Source organism: Engraulis encrasicolus, chromosome 20 (assembly GCF_034702125.1).
Source record: "Engraulis encrasicolus isolate BLACKSEA-1 chromosome 20, IST_EnEncr_1.0, whole genome shotgun sequence".
NCBI classification, from domain to species: Eukaryota; Metazoa; Chordata; class Actinopteri; order Clupeiformes; family Engraulidae; genus Engraulis; species Engraulis encrasicolus.
This window is the reverse complement of record NC_085876.1, coordinates 13,050,126-13,071,036: the sequence shown is the minus strand read 5'-3', so window position 1 is coordinate 13,071,036 and position 20,911 is coordinate 13,050,126. Positions and strand designations below refer to the sequence as shown.

The 20,911-nt window shown below is 44.5% G+C and overlaps 2 protein-coding genes across 4 annotated transcripts; both read right to left on the bottom strand.

The window, feature by feature from the left end:
* Nucleotides 1–547: 547 nt before the first annotated feature.
* On the bottom strand, nt 548–11,838 carry daxx (death-domain associated protein). 3 transcript variants are annotated; one of them, XR_010032183.1, is made up of 12 exons: nt 11,680–11,838; nt 10,227–10,453; nt 9,534–9,944; nt 8,405–8,536; nt 7,633–7,749; nt 6,964–7,195; nt 5,391–5,545; nt 4,899–5,031; nt 4,051–4,591; nt 2,425–2,560; nt 1,575–1,993; nt 548–632 (listed from the first exon to the last, which is right to left on the bottom strand). XR_010032183.1 is itself a non-coding variant. In XM_063185429.1 (11 exons), exons 2-11 carry the CDS (start codon nt 10,428–10,430, stop codon nt 1,934–1,936), a joined length of 2,121 nt encoding a protein of 706 aa, XP_063041499.1. In that variant the 5' UTR covers nt 10,431–10,453; nt 11,680–11,838; the 3' UTR covers nt 718–1,933. The 3 variants fall into 3 exon arrangements, 2 of the variants coding, with proteins under 2 accessions (XP_063041499.1, XP_063041500.1); XM_063185429.1 differs by lacking the exon at nt 548–632 and having other exon boundaries at nt 718–1,993; XM_063185430.1 differs by lacking the exon at nt 548–632 and having other exon boundaries at nt 718–1,993; nt 4,899–5,028; nt 11,680–11,836.
* A 257-nt stretch (nt 11,839–12,095) lies between these two features.
* Nucleotides 12,096–19,031, bottom strand: tapbp.1 (TAP binding protein (tapasin), tandem duplicate 1). Its single transcript, XM_063185440.1, has 8 exons — nt 18,837–19,031; nt 18,452–18,640; nt 17,953–18,201; nt 17,128–17,487; nt 13,471–13,794; nt 12,945–13,046; nt 12,816–12,844; nt 12,096–12,604 (listed from the first exon to the last, which is right to left on the bottom strand). Exons 1-8 carry the CDS (start codon nt 18,898–18,900, stop codon nt 12,593–12,595), a joined length of 1,329 nt encoding a protein of 442 aa, XP_063041510.1. The 5' UTR covers nt 18,901–19,031; the 3' UTR covers nt 12,096–12,592.
* Nucleotides 19,032–20,911: the final 1,880 nt, after the last annotated feature.

The following is a 20,911-nucleotide window of genomic DNA, read 5'->3' as shown; positions in this document are numbered from 1 at the left end:
CAATACTCTACAGTTCCCATATAACTCTGTTAAAAATCCTGCAACGTCCTTATGACATAACTGAAAAATTTGGCATAATTATAGTAAGACATTTGTGATGGTGGTGGTACTCTTCAAAGATACAAGCCCCATTCCGCAATGCAACACAGTACCTACTGACAGTTTAGGCTAGCAGCGACTACATACAGTAAATGCCAGATATAATGTGTTGTTTCAAAGCATCCCCAATTCATGCTGCTCATCTCACCACCACAAGCACAGTTGACTTATTTTCTGGTTTAAATGTGCATAAATAAACACAAAGAGAACTGGGCCAGTCATTATGCCATACAAATGTAATTTTGAAAGTTTTTTTATTTGCCCAAAATAGAAAATAAGTTTACATCTTGATTAAAAAAGACAGACACACACACAAACTAGCCTAAAATCCTTTGCCTATGACGAGCCTTGAAGAGGCCTCCGTCACTATTCCACAATGCGTAACAGAAGATCCCAGGTCATACATGATGATATTCGGCACAGTAGCTCAGCTTGCATACTGCACTTTTGTTGGTAGTCCTTCATGGGTTCTATGACCCTTGAAAGCAGTTTTTGATTCAATGATCTTCAAGTGGATTTGCCATCATAGCAGACTGTAAACAGTGTAGAAGAGTCTTGCATGAATAGAATTGTTTAAAACATTCAATGTGTATATTCCATCAATGAATGAAACAAATATTTTAGTTCATTTTTTATTATTATTCATCCGACAGACCTCATGTTCAAAATCCATCACAAGCTAAATACAGTTTTGTAGCTTGCTTCCTATCCGCTATATGACCGTTCTTTACATCAGGCTCAGTTTAGGCGCAATCCCAGTTCTCCAAGACTGTTATAATGTGCAGTAATTGGCCCTGACCATCCCATCAAGACGCATCAATAAATAGGCAACTTAGCAGTCTGTGATGTAGCAATGTCCTAGTCGTACAAAAAGTAGATGAGCCCCAAACAGAGCACCTTCTCCCTCAGACAATACACTTTTGACAAAATCATTTTTTTTAAAATGATGAAGGAAGGGGGAACAAAAAGTGCGAAACATCCCTGAGGCATTTGATCACAGATTAAGGGTTACCCCTGTGTAAAATAAAAATATTTTTTTTAAAAAGGAAAGGAAATGGCGATAAATAAAACAAAACACTTGTTTCCTCCAATTAAGGCGAATATCGGATAAAAAAAAATGAGCTGAATAGTTCTTAAGTGTATCTTTATCGGTTAAGCTTAAGACATGTGACATCCACACATTTGCCTAGCACCGTAGATGAACAACCATGCATCCCCTCCGTCCACTTTGTCAACCTCACGGTTCACTGGAGCAGACATGAGTGCTGTGACCTCTGACCTCTAACCACAGACACATCTCCAGTAGAGTGGCACTCCCATACATTTCAAATTAGTTCCAGGAAAACAAAAATCAAATTAAATAAAATGTTAAAAAAAAAACAACAACAGAAAACTACTTCAACTAAAACTAAACTTAAAATAAAAATCAAACATAAAACTGAAATGAAAACCATATTGTTGAGATCCTGAATTACCCTGTCCCAATGCCATCCAGAGCTGAGCCCTGCGACAAAAGCTCAGCTGAAGACGAAGTGTAAACGATTCCTCATCTCCTGAAACAAGGAGCCATGCGGCTGACTGCAGTCTACAGCCCTTGGTGAGACTAGCCCAGGTGGCCCAGCCTGGGCATTGGAGTTTCTCCCCACCCTCCCCACAAGCAGAGATGCACGAGTGGCCTTTCCCCCCAACAAGTGCAATGAGCGGCTAGAGCTCTTGTGAAAGAGGGGGTTCCATCCCATCCATACAGCATTGGTAGGCATGCCTTGTTCACAGCACTGCTTTTTGATGAGTTTTTTGCTTGTATTGCCGTCACAGCCAAGCCGGTGCACCCCCATCACTCGGAGTCTGACAGTTCAATGACTTCCTCTGGGTCACACTGAGTAGCTTTGTCCACCTGGTGCAACAAGAAACAGGAGGGGAGTTGACATTCACTAATTATTGAGGTAACTTTAACCGTAAACAATTTTCAATTAATTTCGTTAACTCATGGAGACGAATAGTGAATCGTTAAGATATGCATTATACAATATCGAATCTCTTCAGTAGACTCTTATTAATAACAATAATATGAAATCTGAAAATTAATATAATTAAATGAGAAATATGAGAAAAACACAGACACACGCACACACACATAAACATACACGCACAGAAAATTGGAGCCATTTGGGTACCCCAAAAATCAAAAAATTATTGGACATGAATACAGCATGCACCATATTAATGCACACAGTGACTCTTTCAATACTTTCATTAATAGTAATAAATAATACTAATAATATGACATGGTGTCTGCAAAACACACGTACACAAAGACACACACACCTTATTTGGCTTTGGAGGCGGCGTCATCTGTGAGCTGCTGACCATCTCGTGGGAGGGGGAGTCTGCCCTGGTGGAGTCGACCTGGAGGGGGCTGCTGGCTACGCCCATATCCAGGGGGATGTCACTGTCACTGCCACTGCAACACACAAGCCAAGTCAGGTCAAGTCCAGTCAAGAGACATGGAAGAAAGTCACCGGAGCATCTTCAGATGTGGATATTGTACTGTTTAGTTCTATTTGGGTAAGTGCCAAGACTTGAACCAATAGAACAACTCCTAGCTGCCAAGTCACAGTGTCCCAGCTGCCGCAGTGTCCTTGCTGCTCTAGGTGGCCGCTGGTCTCTGCCTGAGGTTTCTTCCTGGCTATAGGTTTTTTTTGCTCAGACCTCATTGAGCTTTTTTCCCCCCACAAACTATGATTCAAGCGAAAGGGAGTTTTTCCTCACCCCTGATGCCACCAGGGGCCGCATCTGAGCGCCCAATCTCTGTGTGACTATGACATATGCTAGACCCAGCCACTATGGACTTTACGCATCTAAGAATCCCGGTCCTAACCTACGTTGACCCTATGACTCTACGATCTCTTTCTATCTCTTCTTCCTCTGCCTTCCTGCTATCTCTGCCTCTCCTCTCTTCCTCTCCTTTTAATCCACCTCTAACAATTATGTTCTTTTTTTCTCATTTGTTAAGCACTTTGAGTTGCATCCCTTGTATGATACAGTGCTATACAAATACAATTATTATTATTATTATTATTATTATTATTATTATTATTATTATTATTATTATTATTATTATAAAATGTCCTCCATATCATTCTGAAGATGCTCCGGTGGCTAGCTTCTTCCTTGTCTGCACTTGCTGGTCCCCTTCAGCGTTATTATATCAGTTTCTTCATATGGACAGCTCATACAAGAAAATTGAAACCCTGTTTCTCTCTCTGTCCCATACCAGGAAATAGACATACAGAGGACTGACATTCACAAGACAGACATTAAAGTGCAAGACGGGGCCAATAGCGTTAGAAGTAGTGAATAATAATAAAGTGATGAAGTAATAATTAACAGAACATTTTTAAATATTTAACATAATAGGGAAAAAAACAACTAACTTACAGACAGAGAATGTCAACATTTCTGATATACTGCATCATGTATCTTTCTTCATTGCTTTCACTTATTTATTATGCCCGTGTATAGTGTAGGTGCGATCTGAAATCAAATGAATAGAAATGGCAGAGAAGACGAAGAGCAATGTTTCCCGTTTTGAAATACGTATGCTACGTTCTCTACTTTTTCGAATGTCGTTCACCCAGTTTATGGATGCAGGCTTGGGCACTGAATGGCATTTGCATGTATTGTGACCATCAACCATCAATTCAATGTTAGGTGGGATTATGTTTCTGAACTGAATGATTATGTTTTCGTTTCTGAATTGAAACCTTTCCATTTGAATGACGGGTGGAAATCCACTCAACTGTGAGGGTGCTACACTGAAGAGCGCACTTGGAAAGCAATGGGAAGTCAGAGAAACTCATTTAGGTAAGGGAATGCGGTGGTGGAATCTAGAGAATCTATTTATGATCGTACTGTAACTTGTGTTTGCGTAAGTAAACAAATGTTGCTGACCTCACACTGGTGGCTTTCTGTCGTTTAGTTCTGGTGGTCTGTGAGACCACCTCACTGTTCCTCTTCCTCTTCCTCGCCGTGGCCGGGGAGGACGGGCGATCCTCATCCTCATCACCTGCCTGGGCGTCTAAGGACGTCAACGCCAAGTCCTCATTGGTGGACACCACCACCGGAGACGGGGGCAGAGAGTCTGTTTGTGTTGCGATTGGCGGAGAGATGGAGACGGGCCTCTGCCATTGGCTGTCCTCTTCAACCTTTGTGACGGAGGGCTCCGACTGGCTGGGAGTGTCTGAGGGGGAGGGACTTTCTGCGGCGGGTTCCCCCAATGGGGAGGGTGTTGAGGAGGTACTCCTGTGGCTGCTGCTGCCTGACTGCAGGTCATTGTCACTACTCCCCTCATCTTCATCCTCCTCCTCCTCCTCCTCCTCCTCCTGCTGCTGCTGCTGCTGCTGCTCTACGGAGGGAAGGCCTCCTTCACTCTCCTGGATCTCCCCTTCACTGTCATTTACAGGCTCACCGTTCTCCTCCTCTTCGCCATCCCCTGAAAACACCAAATAAAAATGAACTCAACGAGGCAAAAACAACAAAATTATCATCTGTGACTGTCATTCAAACAGACCAGTTTATCCAAAGAGTTTAAAAAGTATCCAAGCTCCCAGTGGTTAACATCTTATCTGTCTGGCACGTCTGGAGAAGAGAAAGGGACAGCAGCATAAACACTCAATTTGTATCTTAGCAATTGGATCAAGATTGACATTTTGCAACAATTAAGTTTTAGGACAGAAAACTGGAACACTTGACAAGGAAACATACATTCATGGATTTTTTTCTCAACTTGTGCAACTCACCCTCTTGAGAATTGCTGGCCTGAATTTCTTCCTCAATGTCTGGATCTGAGGACACATCATCTTCGTCATCCTCCTCCTCTTCCTCCTTTTCCTCATCCGCTGCTTCTTTCTCCTCTACTTTGCCAGCATTCTGCTTGTTGGAAACATGGACAACATATTGGGCAAAGACTGTCTCCGGCCATTTTTGTGCCATTGATAAATAACATACCAGCGTCTCTCGAAACACCTAAGACCAACTCCCTTATCATTATGCCACAGTCTTCACATACACACGCGTGCACGCACGCAGACACGCTCACGCACGCACACACCCCTGTCGTTAGCAACACAAGGGGTAGATTACGGTAATTACTAAAGAAACATCAGCTGGATCTGAAGTGATTTACAAACACATCACAAGCCTCTGTCAACCTCAGCCAAGCTGTATTGCTTTGTAAATCCAGTCGGTCAGCCAATCACGAGCCAACGTTTTCCTGCTCTCTTCCCCCTCACCTTTTTAGTCTGCCTCTTCTTCCTCTCCTCCTCCTCTGTGTCGTCCTGCATCACAGCGTACTTGCTGATGACTTCCTCCAGACCAGACACCGCCACCTCCCGATTGGAGCGCAGCTTCCGGGACAGGGTGGGGTCCGAGAGGGCAGGGTCCGTGGCTACAGGTGGGGAAACACAGAACAAGAACACCGTGCAAGTGAATGGGGCACCTAAGCCACACCACTCTATTTCCGGTCCATGGGGCTTTAACTCGCAAAAATTTGAATGGGAATGAATGATTCTGTGGGGTCATCCCCATGTTCCCCGGGTCCTATGCTCCCCGCCACCGGGTAACTTAGGATCCTTTTTTCAAAAAAAGGTTCCATGTTCCCCGCTGCTTCCAAGTAGACTGCTGCCGCATGGTAAAGCTCAGGTTGTTGTTGCACCTCTAACAGGTTAAGTTTAGGGATAGTTTTCGTCAGGGCACAAATGTACAACTCAGAAACATTGCATTACTGACAGGTTAGGTTTAGGGGTGGTTTTGGGAAGGACACAATTTGAAAACTCGGGAACATAGAACTCTTTTTTCGAAAAAGGGTCCTATGTTCCCCGGTCAAACACAAAGACCACAAAAGGTACGCTCCCGATTCCGTTTGGCATGTGCTCTGGATTTCACAGATAGTAGTGAGTTTTAAAGGTTTGGATTGGTGTCGTAAAACCACTCATTTTTGGCAGGCAAGAAAGGTTATTCGTTTTTGTGCAAAACTGGGTAAGAGACTACAACGTGCGCCTCACAAATTTGACATGAACCGAGTGTGTCTGTGGTGCAGCGCACTAAGGCAACTCACTCATGGGCTTGCATGGGGACCCAAGTTCGAGTCCGGCCTGGGTCATTTCCCCATCTTTGCCCATCTCTATTTCCCACTCCGTGTCATACTTTCTACTGGCCTATACATTAATTTAGACACAAAGAGAACATTTATAGCAAAGGGGAGTAGAGTTGCTAGCCTGGTTTTACCAGACCACATTAATGACTTCGTAATTCATTTTTGGTCTGGATCCTTGATGCCCTGGAGCACTTGGGTGTGAGCAGTGAGCTCAGCTCTGGTTTGAAATGAGCTCCGACCAATCGCTGACAGTTGACGTTCATGACTGGTCTGGTGGTCGACTGAAAACCCTCCCCAGAGAAGCAGAATCAGACCATTCATGAGTTACAAAGTGAATGGTAAATTCAAAATGAATGGTCTGGCCAGTCAGGCTATCATTTCCATGCCCTGTTCCATCCCTCTCTTTCACTCACTCCCTTCCTGTCATATGTTCTACTCTTCTTTTTTAAAAGATATTTGTATGGGCTTTTTTGATAGGACAGTGAAGAGCGACAGGAAGCAAATGTGGAGAGAGAGACAGAGTAGGGATGGGAAATGACCCAGGCCGGATTCGAACCCTGGGTGCATATCTCTTGGGCATGCAAGCCCAAATGTGGGGGGCTTAGCGTGACATTCTACTCTTCTATCCATTCATATAGACACAAAAGAGACCCATTTATAGCAAAGGGGAGTAGAGTTGCCTCGTTGAGACAAGAATCAGCGGCTCTCACTGGGCTTGTATGCGTCTGTGAGGTGCGAGCCGAAGTTGTAGACCATGTCGAGGTGGCGTCGGTCCTGCAGGCGGCGGCCCGTGTCCTGGAAGGCGTCCTGGGCGATCTGGGACTGCTGGCTGCGGCTCAGAGACAGGCCGTGGCGCTCGTTGGCCCTCTGCACCAGCCGCAGGATGTCCTGGTAGTCCGGAGGGCTCCAGCGCACGTCAGGACTGTTGATGTAGCGTTCGATCTGGTGGAGGAGAGAGAGAGAGAGAGAGAGAGAGAGAGAGAGAGAGAGAGAGAGAGAGAGAGAGAGAGAGAGAGAGAGAGAGACAGAAAGAGAGAGAGACAAAGACAAAGGTGTGGGGGAAGGGGCGAGAGAGAGATAGAGGGAAAGAGAGATGGAAAAATAACATAACTCAAGTGAGTGTTAACCTTCTCAAAACCTTAAAAAGTTACGACAACTGATTGTTGATGTAGCACTGATCGTCTGATTGTAAAATAGGAAGTGATGTGTAAGTGAGTAAATCATTTCTTTTAATTTATTAAGCACATCTAAAAACAAGGTGCCAAAATGTCGGCATTGGTTGGGTAAGCCTCTTTCAGAGGTTTGAGGCAACACCAACCTGTAAGGATCTGTATACCCATCAAAAAAAAGACCTTAGGTAACCCCTCATATCTGCTTACCTTCTTGTTGATTTCTGGATATCTGGTTCCTTTGTATGGGATCCTCTGTTCAATGACCCTCCCTGTCAGAGTGTTACAGCTCTTCAGCTCACACAGCTTGTCGTAGATCTTCATCATCTGCAGTACACCCAAAAACACATTTAAACAAGCAGTCAACACAAACACGTGCACGCACACACACCCACACAGGGGTGCTGCAAACAGGTTACCAAGTAAGATATGGCGAGTAAATTAAGGTGGATAGTATAAGTGTAGTATAAAGGGTAATTGATGCTTCCGACACATAGCCTCTGCCTCCGTCAAATCGGTGACTGCAAAGGCTCTGCACCAGTCATCAAGCACCTCCAAAAAAATCCTGACTATCCGCCAGGTGGACACGACAGATGCAGAAAGAAAGCAACATTGCATAATAATGGCCATGGTGCTTGCAACGTAGTGAAGGTAATCGTGCTATTTCAAATGTGGCTTGCGACCAGATCCATAAAAGCAAAGCTGGTTTGTGACCAGACCCAAGCGACAATTGATGTTCGCAGTTGCAGAAGTCTAATCTGTGCTTAAGTGTAGCATAATGTATTAAGGTGATAAAAATGGAAGGAAAATTATGAGGTGACGGTAGGATTCCCATGTTCTAGTTGTGTGTGAGTGTGTATGTGAGAGAGAGAGAAGAATGAGAGGGCAAAAAAACAACAAAAGAGAAGGCAGGAGAGAGGGGGAAAGTGAAGGAGTGGGAGTTGAGGTGAAACAGCATTGTGTAGTAGCCAGAGTAACCCACTTTTCTCTTCAGCTTGTGCTCTTGGATGTAGCTGGAGTCCTCCTTCCCCATGTCGTCCACACTCAGCTCCTTCTCCTGAAGGCGCTTGATCTCATCGTTATACACCTTCAGCAGGTTCTCCAGGTACGCAATCTATTGTGGAATAACAGAAAAACACATGTATTATACATAACAGTAATGTTTAAACACATTGCATTACACTTTGCTGTTTTTTTTTAATCCAAAGTTACTTAGTTAGTTAGGTACAAGGTATTGGTTTCAGTACCTGGAGTAATGTAGGGTTGCCTTGTTCAAGGGCACTTTGACCATGGATGGTATAAATGCAACCTTCCGATTACAAGACCAACTTCCTAACCCTTAGGCCACAGTTGCCAAAACACACTACCGGTATTTGACGACGCCTTGATACAGGCTGAGTTTCAAGGTGCTCTATGTAGGATTGAAAGTTTAATAATCACTGTCCCGAGCCGATGTTTATTTGAGTCATTAGTAAGTGAACGATGACTCTCGCAACCATTTTCATGGTCCGTCCACTGAGAACCCCAAATGTAACTTTTTGACAGATTGGTCCGCTGTGAGTGTCGTGGGAAACACTTCGGTCACTTCTCATACGTAAAATCGCTTTACATACCGTATTCAGATTTGTATCAACTGCGGGCATTCTGTGATGAAAAACATTCTCACAGCAAGCTTAATTAAACAGCATTTTTTCATGATGGTGTCGATTTTGAGACAGGCATGCCACGGGCACCGCGCAAACTATGCAATCCAACATTGAGCCCCTTTGAGGCAACAACAGAATTTCGACATCGGCCCCACTGATGGCTCAACCAAAGGAAAAAGTTGCCACGGGTGTGCTGCAGCGCACTAATGCTCCCCTCCATACAGGTGCTCAGTCACTGCCCATGGGGACCCCGGTTCGAATCCAGCGTGGGTCATTTTCCAAACCATCACATCTCTCTCTCCCACTTACATTAAAGGCATAATAAGCCATACAGCATAAAGAAGCAGTTTACAGACGAGGGTAAAGCCAGCCATCTGAGAAATGGGTTCGTTAAGCAACCCTAAATGTAGTTGAAGTCACGATAACCAGGCTAGAGATTGGAGACTGACGCCTCTGATTACAAACCTGCTTCCTGGAGGCTCGCTGGGCCTTCTTGCCCTCCTCTCCCTCGCCGCTCCCTCCCCCCTGGGCCTCGGAGGAGGATGGAGTCCCATCTGCTGATCCAGCTGCTGCTGCTGCTGGACTCCCATCCTCCCTCTGTCCAGCGGGGCTGGCTTCAGCGTCTCTCCCGGCTGATGGAGCTGCTCGAGTGGACGCTCTCCTCTTAGCAGAGTGCTGCTTCAGGAGCGTGCACAGCTCGTTGATGTAAACGAAGGTCTTGGCCTTGCTGGTCTGCGCCCGGGTCAGGCAGCGGCCCAGCGCGTTCCGGAACTCGATAGAGGACAGGAATTCCGGCATGGCCTTGGCGTGTTTGGCTTGAAGGAAGGACAGAACTTCGGGGCAGTCTTGGGTGAGCGGTGTGCAGTGGCTGACAAACTAAGATAAAGGGTAGGCAGTTTTTTAGGCGGTCATTATGACTGGAAATCTATAAAGTGATGGATGAGCAATGGAGGGCTGACATGGATGTTAGCAATAAAAGCCACAATTATCATCTATAGATATCTATTATCATATAAGCCAGTTATCTGGTAGGCAGATTTGGCATGTGACATGGCATTGGCTCATACACAGGTATGAAAAAGTCATATTATTTCTTCATCTCAATACATTTAATCCAATTCTCACTCACGTATGTCCAACTCCATGCAATTGTCTTACCTCTGAAAACAACTTCTCATTTTCAAGCTTCAATACGTGTTTGTCCCTTTTCACACAGTCAAATGGTGATTCTGTAATGTGTGTGGACGTGGAGGCCATTTCCCTTTTGGGTGATTTGAGGGAGGAGGACCGTGGAGAGATGGGACGTACAGGGTTTGTATTCTCTTCTTCCTCGTCATCATCAAGAATGATTACGTTGTCCATTGTGAAAGAAGGAACTTTCTGGCCTGAATAGAAAAACAAAATCAGAGACTGAACCGCAACTCCAAAACAACGGCATAGGAAGTACAACATGACACTGTCCTGCAGGGGCGTACATAAAGTATACCCCCGCAAGGCAGGGGGGCCCATACGAGGAAGGGGTCCCACATGGGCCCTTGACTTGAAGACATGGGCCCCCTCCACATGATATTAGGCCCTCTTTTTTCGTTCGAGGGCCCTTCTTGGTAGCTTGCAGGGGGGGGGGGGGGGGGGCTGAAGTATTTGCGTTACGCCCATGGTATCCTGTGATATGAAAATCTACAAGTGTGAATTGAATAACAGTGTGTATGATAATGTGGTTATTTTAGAAAATAAAGCAGACACTTGATGCAAGGTGAGCCCCTCTTTTGTTACATTTGATTATGTGGTATAAATCTCATAGCTGTTGCTATGGCGTATCAAATAATCCTGCAAAGGCAACACTTAGCCTACAGATAATCATGTTACTCACCATCACATCACTTAGCTTACACTACAGGGCTTGAAATTAGCTATTTGGCTCAAGGCAGCTAGTGGTTTTCCTGAGTCTCTAGTCTTTCTACCACCTTTGTCGTCGTTTTTATGTTTTCACCATGATGGTGTATGCCTGATCTTAGAAAATGAAGCGCTAAAGCCCAAAGATAAACAATAGAATATACCACTCTGTATCGTAACCAAGAACAAGCTACCTGCCAAAGTGGCCAGAGATATTGATATCATTACAACACAAGGGAGGAAGCAGTGGCTAAACACGGTGGAAGCCGTGGTTAAAGCAGAATATTCCCACAGACATGGCTCCAAGGATCTTGTGCGCTAATGACGTTTATTGTAAGTCTGTCAAAGCTATAATAATAGATAATTGTGTAATACGCTGGTGGTACGAGTCGACACTACTAGTCTGACATGTACGAGAGGTACGCTAATGGTCGGTGTACACACATACCAGCATAATAGCTAAATACACAATTCTAACGGAATAATTACAGGATTTCTTGATAATCACTTTCACTTGGCTAACGTTAACCTAGCAGGCTAGTTCAATATGCTAGCATGGCAACAAAGAATGATATATCCATCTTCTTAAGTTACAGGATTGTATAATTTAATAACATTATAATATAACTGCCCTCTTGGCCTTGCCTTAAACAATGCGCCAATATATATAGAAGGAATGTTACTAAGCAAATAACATCTATTTAGATAGGAACTTTACCCGCGCACAGCTCCTCGGTTTTGTTTTTACGTCTCGCCGCGCAACGTCACCTACAACCGCGCGCACAATTGGTCGCTGTTTAGTAAGAATCCCATTCATTGGTCAACAAACTGGCCGCTGTTTTCTTCTACGGTATTGTTTGATTCTTCTACGACGCATTGGTCTGGGATTCTCTCTCCCCCTAGCGATGAAATGTCAACAATGTTAACAATGTAACCACCAAACTTTGACAAAAGGCTTTCCCATTTGTTCATGGAACATTAGCTGTTACAGTGCTTCTATTCTTTATAGTTGAAATGTTGTTGGAGGTGCAAAGACTGTCATTATGTATGTGCAAGTAATAATACATAACAAGAGGGTAATTTTCTCAACTATATATATATACCGTATATATATATATATAAAAGCCAACAATGTCCCACTGATGGTAACACTTTATTATGTGCACATTACAACTGTACTGGACTTTATCTTCATCTGCAAATTTAAACAAATATCACACACCACTATCCCAACTAATAAACAACCCATAAACAACCAAAAACAAAATGTTAAAATCATCATCAACTTCGAATCACAATATTTACAGCTGCATGTTATTTATATGTTTATATTTATATGTTACTGTTATTTACATAATTCACACATATTATTTTATTGGTTTCATCTTTCCAATGCGTTGTGCACATACAAATGTCACTGTAGCCAAGGGCAGATATAAAGGCATTCCTTTTCTTTCAAGTGTAGGATATTTTCCATTCATTGCTTATTTTATGCTAGCATCTCGAAATACCCTCTCCTTATATCTATCATCGGCAGAAGAGACAAACAATCTGTAAAAAATGTTGAATGTAAATCCGCTTGAGAAACAAGTCTGTCGAATAAGGCATTGCATGGAGTACGTATTCCTTGATCACTTCTCCTTCTGTAATAGCAACACAAAACAGATCGGGGACAAAGTCAGGACAACAATAAAAAAACGGCAGAGCACATTAATATGGTCAAATGCCATCAAAGAACTTAGTATTAAAACTTTCTGCATCATCATGCACACAACATCGCACTCACTGTGACAAAGAGACATGCAGTAACAGCAATTGTTTTAGGTGCATATTAAGAAGAGCCAAAGAGTATACCTTATCTTTAGCATCGTCCTGACCAGTTCCTATATGAAAGGGGGTAAAAATACCAGTCAGCCATTGGCAAATATTAATATATAAGTACTATAAAGTTAAAAGTACTGTGTTAAAGCAAAACTGACATACCAGGTGAGCTGAAGGTCCAACTGAACACTTTAATGAGACCATACAGGCCCAGAGCTACGGCAACCATCGCCATGGAGTCTTCAATGGACGGAGCACTGACACCTAACACAGACGGAAGTTTGACACGAGATGAGCTGAGACGAGTATCAAAAAAACTGAAAAGCAAACAGTATATTCAAATTTACAAGGAAACGCTATTTCATCCAAAGTCTTTGTTACATACTAGTTGTAGACCATCATTAAACTAGCTATACAGATCTCCCATAACATGCTATTCCAGCCTATGTTCTCTGCACTAAGAACAGTGTTGCCAGATTGGGAGATTTCCCGCTCAATTGGGCTGCTTTGGATGGCCGTCTGCGGGTAAAAATGGCAATTAGCAGAAAAAATATGCCCAATTTTTAGCCATATAAATCAATAGAATTGCATGGGATTCAGTGCTTCCAGGTGGGTTTTGAGCATTTTTTTTAGCATCAGCCTCATCTGGCAACCCTGGCTAAGAAGCAAGTGCACTAGCATCCCTTACCGATCACATTCAGGGCGACTTTGGCCTTCCTGGTTCCCCCCTTGTGGACGGCCACACAGCTGACCTCCCCTCCGCGGCCCAGGCCCAGCTTGGCAGAGTCCAGCTCCAGACGGCTACTCTGGCTGTAGGTGCCGTCCAGGGCCTGCCTGTGCCCGCTCACGCTGCCTTGGCCCAGGGCTCGCGGCTTGCCGTCGGCCCCCACAAACTCCCAAGCCAGCTCCAGAGAGAGGGGAACAAAGCCAGATGCCTCACACTGCACAGTCACAGCCTGGCCCGGGACCACCAGAGGGAGGGGGGAGGGGTAGATGGAGAGGGACGGGGGCTCTGTTTGGGGGAAGGGTGTGTGTGTGTGTGTGTGTGTGTGTGTTGGAGAGGGAGAGAGACAGAGGTGGGAGAGGGAATGCAAGAAAGACAGAAACAATAGGGGAAAATAATGTCAGACTGAGACATCAAGTACATACAAATATAATACATGCATTATATGTAACTAACAATGATCAATATTCATAATTACTAATTTATAGTAATGTAATACACAGGCTGGTAATACACAGACTTGCAGCACATCTTAAGCACATTGTTTAGATCCCTCGTCGCTCTCAAATCCTTGCTCCAATCTTCTCACCTACTGCCTCCAGCTCTAGGGTGGCATGTACTGTACATATGACAGGAGTCCTTTTTCGACTAGCCCTGGTAGAACGGGGCTGCACTCGCTGCTGGGGCGTGGTTTCGTTTTCTTTTTGCATTTACTCCACCCATACACACCCATCATCAGCTCAAACAGGGCTCAAACAGGGGCGATTATAGAATCGCGAAAGACGTGGTTCGAGGCGTGCGGAGCTGAGTTCCACTAGGCTAAATGTTGCCTGTGTTAGGATTTACCGGCATGTGAAAACACCTATCCCCACCCACGCACTTTAAAAATCAACTTTTCTGTCGGCAGTTTTTACAGTAGACAGAGAACATTTGCTCAAGCAATTATCATGTTCTTTAAAGTAGCCTAAGTCCAGTCCTTGGCCAAGGAGTTATATTATTAGCCTATTAGGCTATTATTTTAAAATCACGCTATTTCCAAAGCTCCATGCCTCCTCCTTGTGAGAAGTCGTTTTTTTTACCACCATGCAAAATAGGGCACACTAAAGTAGCCCTTTTCATTGCACATATCTTCATATAGCCTACGAACCTGCAGAGGGATGGCGAATTTGCTGTTATCAAATTAAATGTAAAAATGAAAATTTCGAATGAAAAAGACAACTGTGGTTTCGAGGGAACAAAGATTTCCTCTCTATCCGGCTGGAGAACAACGCCATTGTTTACTTGAAGTGGCGACCGCTTAAAGTTAAATAACTTTGGATTTAAAGAACATAAACACGTGCCGTAAAAACCTGTAAAAAGCTAAGAATCTCAGCTTTCGAACAAGCCCTAACACATGTCTGTAGGTCTAGGTTAAGGAGATCGCTGTCTGTTCGAAAACAAAATGACGACGAGGTAAACGCTGGTTGGAAAGCGCTATATTTTCACTTGAAACAGCGGCCGCTTAAAGTTATATAACTTTGGATTGAAAGAACATAAACACGTGCCGTAAAAACCTGTAAAAAGCTAAGAATCTCAGCTTTCGAACAAGCCCTAACACATGTCTGTAGGTCTAGGTTAAGGAGATCGCTGTCTGTTCGAAAACAAAATGACGAGGTAAACGCTGGTTGGAAAGCGCTATATTTTCACTTGAAACAGCGGCCGCTTAAAGTTATATAACTTTGGATTGAAAGAACATAAAAACATTCCGTAAAAACCTGTGAAAAGCTAAGATTCGCAGCTTTCGAACAAGCCCAAACACATGTCTATGGGTCTAAGAGAAGGAGATCGCTGGTTATATTTAGTCCTAGGTCCTATTGTTTAGATTAGGGCTTAGATTCACCATGGCGTGAAAACACGGTGTTGTCGCGGCTAGTTGCAGCAGCTGATCATACGGCCCAGTTCTAGTCTGCGTTGTATGGAAATGCGTGCGAGACAGCACCATCGACCCCCCGTCAAGTTTCATGAATATTTATAAAGCCCGCACCGGAACGCGGAACCCAATGGAAAAGAGACTAATGTCTATGCTGCTCACTTACAACCTGCAGCTCTAAGGGTGGCGTGCAGGGCTCTAAATTAACACACGCCAACACGCCAAACACGGGTGAAAATTAATTTTGGCCGGTGGAAAAAAATACCTACCCGCCCATTTGGCTAGTAGCGCCCGAGTAGCCTACAGTAAATTGTGAACGGTAAACGGCGGCTTGTATGACAACGATACGGCGAGATTTCCTACATTACCCATAAACACTCCTGTCGTGACCCCACCCCACCGTGAGCTTTCCGAAGCAGCAGCCACTCCGTGCTGCTGTTGCGCGCGCCAGGACAGAACGCATTTCAGAACTTTTGTGCGCTCACACTATTTTGACAGGCAGCTCTCCCCTGCTCCTGTCGCTTTCGCGCTACCACTTTTAACGTCACTATTAGGACTACTGTTACTATTAGCATTCACCGACACTTACACCGGCACCTTGCTCTAACAGGCTGCCTTTTTAAGCTGCGAGGACCTGACCGAAGAGTTTCAATAACAGGAGTGTTGTGGAACGAAATAGCGACAAGGGCAGAGGAGGAGAACGGGCTGTCAGAGTAGTGTGAGCGTAGCTGTCAGTTGTCTTCTGAAATGTTTCAAGTCCTGGCGCAAATAAGTTGGAAAGCCCACGCCATCGGAAAGAAGGGCAGACCTTATGCCCGTGCGAGTAGGCTACGCTATGGAAGTAACAAAGGAAGCGAACATTTCCGTGATATTATTTGCTTTTAGTTAAACATATCGTAGGTTTCTTGTTATTTTGTTGCGCATGGTAGAGAAGAGCTCCTGGAGGAAATAATGGTGCCTATAGCATCATACTGTAGGCCACATAAACACACAATAGGCACACACGACATCATATCCATTATTGCACAACGTGTGTGTGTGTGTGTGTGTGTGTGTGTTGACTCCTCTCCTCCTCTTCTTTTCCTCTCATCTCTTCTCCCTCCTTGGAGTGTGAGGTTTTGTCGTGTTTGGCTGTGTGTTTGGTTTAAAGGTCTGTTGTGTGTGGCTGGTGATTCATTGTTTTCAGAGGTAAAAATAAGATAAAAAATAAAGCAGAAGTTAAAAAAAAAAGTATATATAATATGCTTATTATAGACCTAGTATGTAGGCCTATAGTGTTTATGTGTTGTGGAAATTTGAATAAAATAACCACAATAATGATAATAATAATAATAATAATAATAAACATAACTAGCCTAACGCATAGCCTATTTTGGCAAGATTAAAAAATGGCTAGTTGAACTTCTGTTTGGCTGGTAAGAAAAAATGTCTACTAGCCAAATTGGCTGGTGGTGGAAAAAGTTAATTTAGAGCCCTGTGTGTGTGTATGCATGTACAGAGTTGTGTATGTATGCAGAGTTTACAAATTTACATTAAGACACATTTAGTGAACTTCAAAAATCATTTCAACTATTTCGCTTAGGCTTGGCTTGCTGTAGAGGGTGTTGCATTTGAAATCTTCACATGCACACGTCTATGCTATCTCACCTTCTACCTCCAGCTCTAAGAGTGTCTTGTACTGTACTGTATGTATACATGTCTATGCTTCTCACCTACGACCTCCAGGTCCAGCGCCACCTGTGCCAGCAGGTTGGGCAGGTAGACGGTGCAGATGTAGGTGCCCGAGTGGCGCGTCTCCGCCTCCTCCAGGACCAGCGAGGCGTCCCCGCTCTCGTGCAGGGCGGCGAAGTCCACGGTCGCGCCCGTCTCGCTGGTCTCCGCCAGCCAGTCCCTCTTGCCGTCGTAGGCCAGCACCAGGCGGCCCTCGCCGCGGAACTGGTAGCGCCACTCCACAGAGAAGCCGGCCCCGGAGAGGGGCGACGAGGGGTCCACCCAGAAGCCGCAGTCCAGCGTCACCCGCTCGCCCAGCCGGGCGCGCACAGATGCCGTTTTACTGGTGACGCTGAGGACAACTGGCAAGGCAAGGCGAAAAACAAAGAAGGTCGGAAGTCAGGTTGACAGTACAATATTCATTATATAATGCTATGAATAAGTCACACAACTACTGTTGACTCTGACAGGCAAACAGCAAATTAGTGTCAATAATTGAGATGCAAGTACTGCATTCTGCATTCTGCATTCTGCATTTACTGTCTTGGTGTTGTCTGAGTTGCTATTTGTTGATGACCTTTACCCTAGAGAACAATGACGATGATGGTGGTGGTCAGGATTCACAAAGCCAATGCGAAAACAGACAATGTGTGTCGGTGTGTGGCACATCTACAAGATAAGAGTGACAGCAGGAACTGTGTGTGTGTGTGTGTGTGTGTGTGTGTGTGTGTGTGTGTGTGTGTGTGTGTGTGTGTGTGTATGATGGAGAGAGAGAAATTGAGTGATCAAGAGACTCAGACTGACTTTGAAGTGTGTGTTTACATTACCTTGGGGTTCCTTGGACCCTGAGGGTGCCCTCATGAGAGAGGACAGCACCAACTGGCCGTCCAATCCCTGAGCAGCTACCGAGAGCCAATCAGCCTGCAGGTGAACCGGGCTCTGGCCTGACTCAGTGAGAGAGGCGGCCCAGCGGACCATGGAGGGCTGAGGCAGGAAAGGGTTAATCTCACACTGAGGCTTGGTCACAGCGCCCTCTGGTGGGTGCAGAGGGGCATGGCAGAAGGAAGCCGAGGGGTCTAGAAATGAACGGAGGTCGTCAGTCATAAACACTAGCACTACCCATCTGTCTGTTTGTCTGTATGTCTGTCTGTCTGTCTACCTACCTACGTACCTACCTAGCTATCTACATGATGAGGATTCATCAGCTGTTTGACAGGGTTTGGATGTACTTTCAACCCCTTCACTTCAATTTAATTTAATGTGATCTGTCTGTCTCAAATCAAGAGCAATGTGCTTGTTCATGGGAGATAGTGTGTGTGCACCCACCTGTAACATAATATACTCTGGACAGGTCTATATCTGCGGGAGGACGAAACTGTGTGCTGGCACTGTCAGTTGGCTCTGTGCTGATGTACATCAGGGACTTCTCCTGTGTCACAGCCGGAGAGAACCCACCTCTTCCAGGCTTCTCTTGCACAAACCAACATTCCAACACGGGGCAATCATTGGAGGATGCTGTAATGAAAGAATGGGAAAGAAGCGAAGTAGTTTCAGCAAACTCTGGTCGCCCTAGGCCTGTGCAGGCCTACGCAGGAGTCAAATCGTCATGCGATCATGCATTTTTCGCTTGGTTATGTAGCAGAAGAGTTGCAACTTAGAGCATATTCGAACAAAAACTCTTGTAGCCTAAACAAGGAAACCAACCACCCACCTTGTATGGCTGCAGCAGTCAGCACGACTCCGACGATCCTGTAAATCGTTGAATACTCTGTCATTTTTCTTTTGCGAAGCTGAAGTCGTTTCTCGTAGACTTCACAATGCAACAGCTCACAATAGGGCAACCAATGCGAAGAATAATGTGTGAAATCGCCGAAGGTATCGCTGGGACTTTCCGTGGAAGACCGTCTCTTTTAGTTTCATTTTTGAACACGAACTTGCCATGCGCGTACACTAAACTACGACATAGCAATACCAAAAATAGAACACAAGAGGGAGCTCTTAGCATGTGATTCGGCACTACTGCCTGCCCTAAACTGAAGGCTGAGCGATTTCTCGGAAAGAAGATGCCATGGCACATAAAAAGTGGGCCTACAAAACAAGTTTGTGCTGCAAACATGCAACCCTATGTGCTCGCCTTCTCAAACGATTGAGAATGAGTATTAGGCTGGATGTGTATTTCAGCTTATTACACTTTGTTTAGTTATAAAGGTCATACATTATAGCAATAATAATTAAAGCATCTGGCATGGGGTTATGGAACATGATAACACCTCATCATTGTAAATTCGTGTCACCAGACAGGTAGGCTTATGCTAATCAATATCTACATGTGGAAAAACATCTGTGGTTTCCACTCCATTCCACACAGTTGACATTGCATGAGCAGGTATATGGCAGTTATGAATTAATTAATATACAGTCTGTGAGGAAAACCATTCTGGTCTGGAAAGGTAATGGGACTCACCAAAAGTTATGTGGGTTATGATTTATTTTCTCAGAATGGATTAGCCTACCAAACCTACTCAGCTTGCTCTTTCCAGCACAATTATTATTTATTGTGCTTGTCTGAACGCAAACCAAGAGGAATGCCAAGAGTTCTTTTGGCCATGCCATTTATCCTTCAACTGTTCCTGGTTGGTAGAGGTGAGATGGCAAGCATATAGCAACCATGTAAAGACTCCATCAATCATGTGCATTATATACAGTAACAAAACTACCATGTCAATAATCTACCTGCAACTACTGGATCTAGACAACAGGATCCTTTTTAGAGTGTTTTTACTCAGTTTGACCCTCCACGCAGTTAGGCCTACTGCCTTTTTGCTTTGCAGTGCAGTAAGGGAGGTCTATGTGATACTGGAGGATGATGGATCAAGTTATAATCAGTTTGCAATTGGTCCATTCTTATGGGGCCTGGACAACATAGACACAGAATGGAACTGTAAAACTAAAACAGACAATACAACAGGGGATTTCCGGAAGCTGAACGACTGAAACAATTTGCCTTTTATTGGTCACAATTGGTACACAGTTGGGTTTTTGTTACTACGGCAGATGTGTTAGCCACCCAAAACAGGTCCTTGTTTGTTGGTTCATGGAAAACATCTTCATGTTGGACACCCTCTTCACAGACTCACCTTTTATGCAGAGGGCTGTGGGATCGGCTTTGGATCTACATATGGTGTAGTCTATGGTCTTCTTTGTGTTGAGGGTGAGATTGTTGGAATCACACCATTCAGTAGCTGATGATCCTCATCCCTATAGGCTGTGTCATTTCCCCTTGTGATGCTGCACCAAAGTGGTGTTATTGGGTGACTTTAAGATGATGTTTCTAATCTGGAATGTGGGTACATTTGTACCAAGACCAAACGGATCCCTACAACCAGTTATAACAAATGACAATTGGCTGTGTTGTTGCGAGACATTTTTCGCTGCACTTTGTTCAGGTTTTTTTTTAGACGTTCATTATGTTTAGCAATACTCAGTCCACTCACACAAATACACCCCCACACACTCTTCCCCATTCTACATCCTTTTCTTGCCCTATTCCTTTTTTATATTTAGAAAAGTATTTTTTGGAATTGCTTGTGAGCCTGTCCAGTTTCCCCATTCAGCCCCGGAAGAAGTCCTGGCAGTTGGCAGGAAAAGAGGGACATCTCTACAAGAGGCTCATACATCATAGAGTTTAAGCTCACCAGCAGGCCTGTCACTAGGTTTGGGAGACAGGGGGGGCTTAGCCCCAGAGGAAGAAAATGCCCGCGCCAATTTTTTTTCAGCTCACCTGCC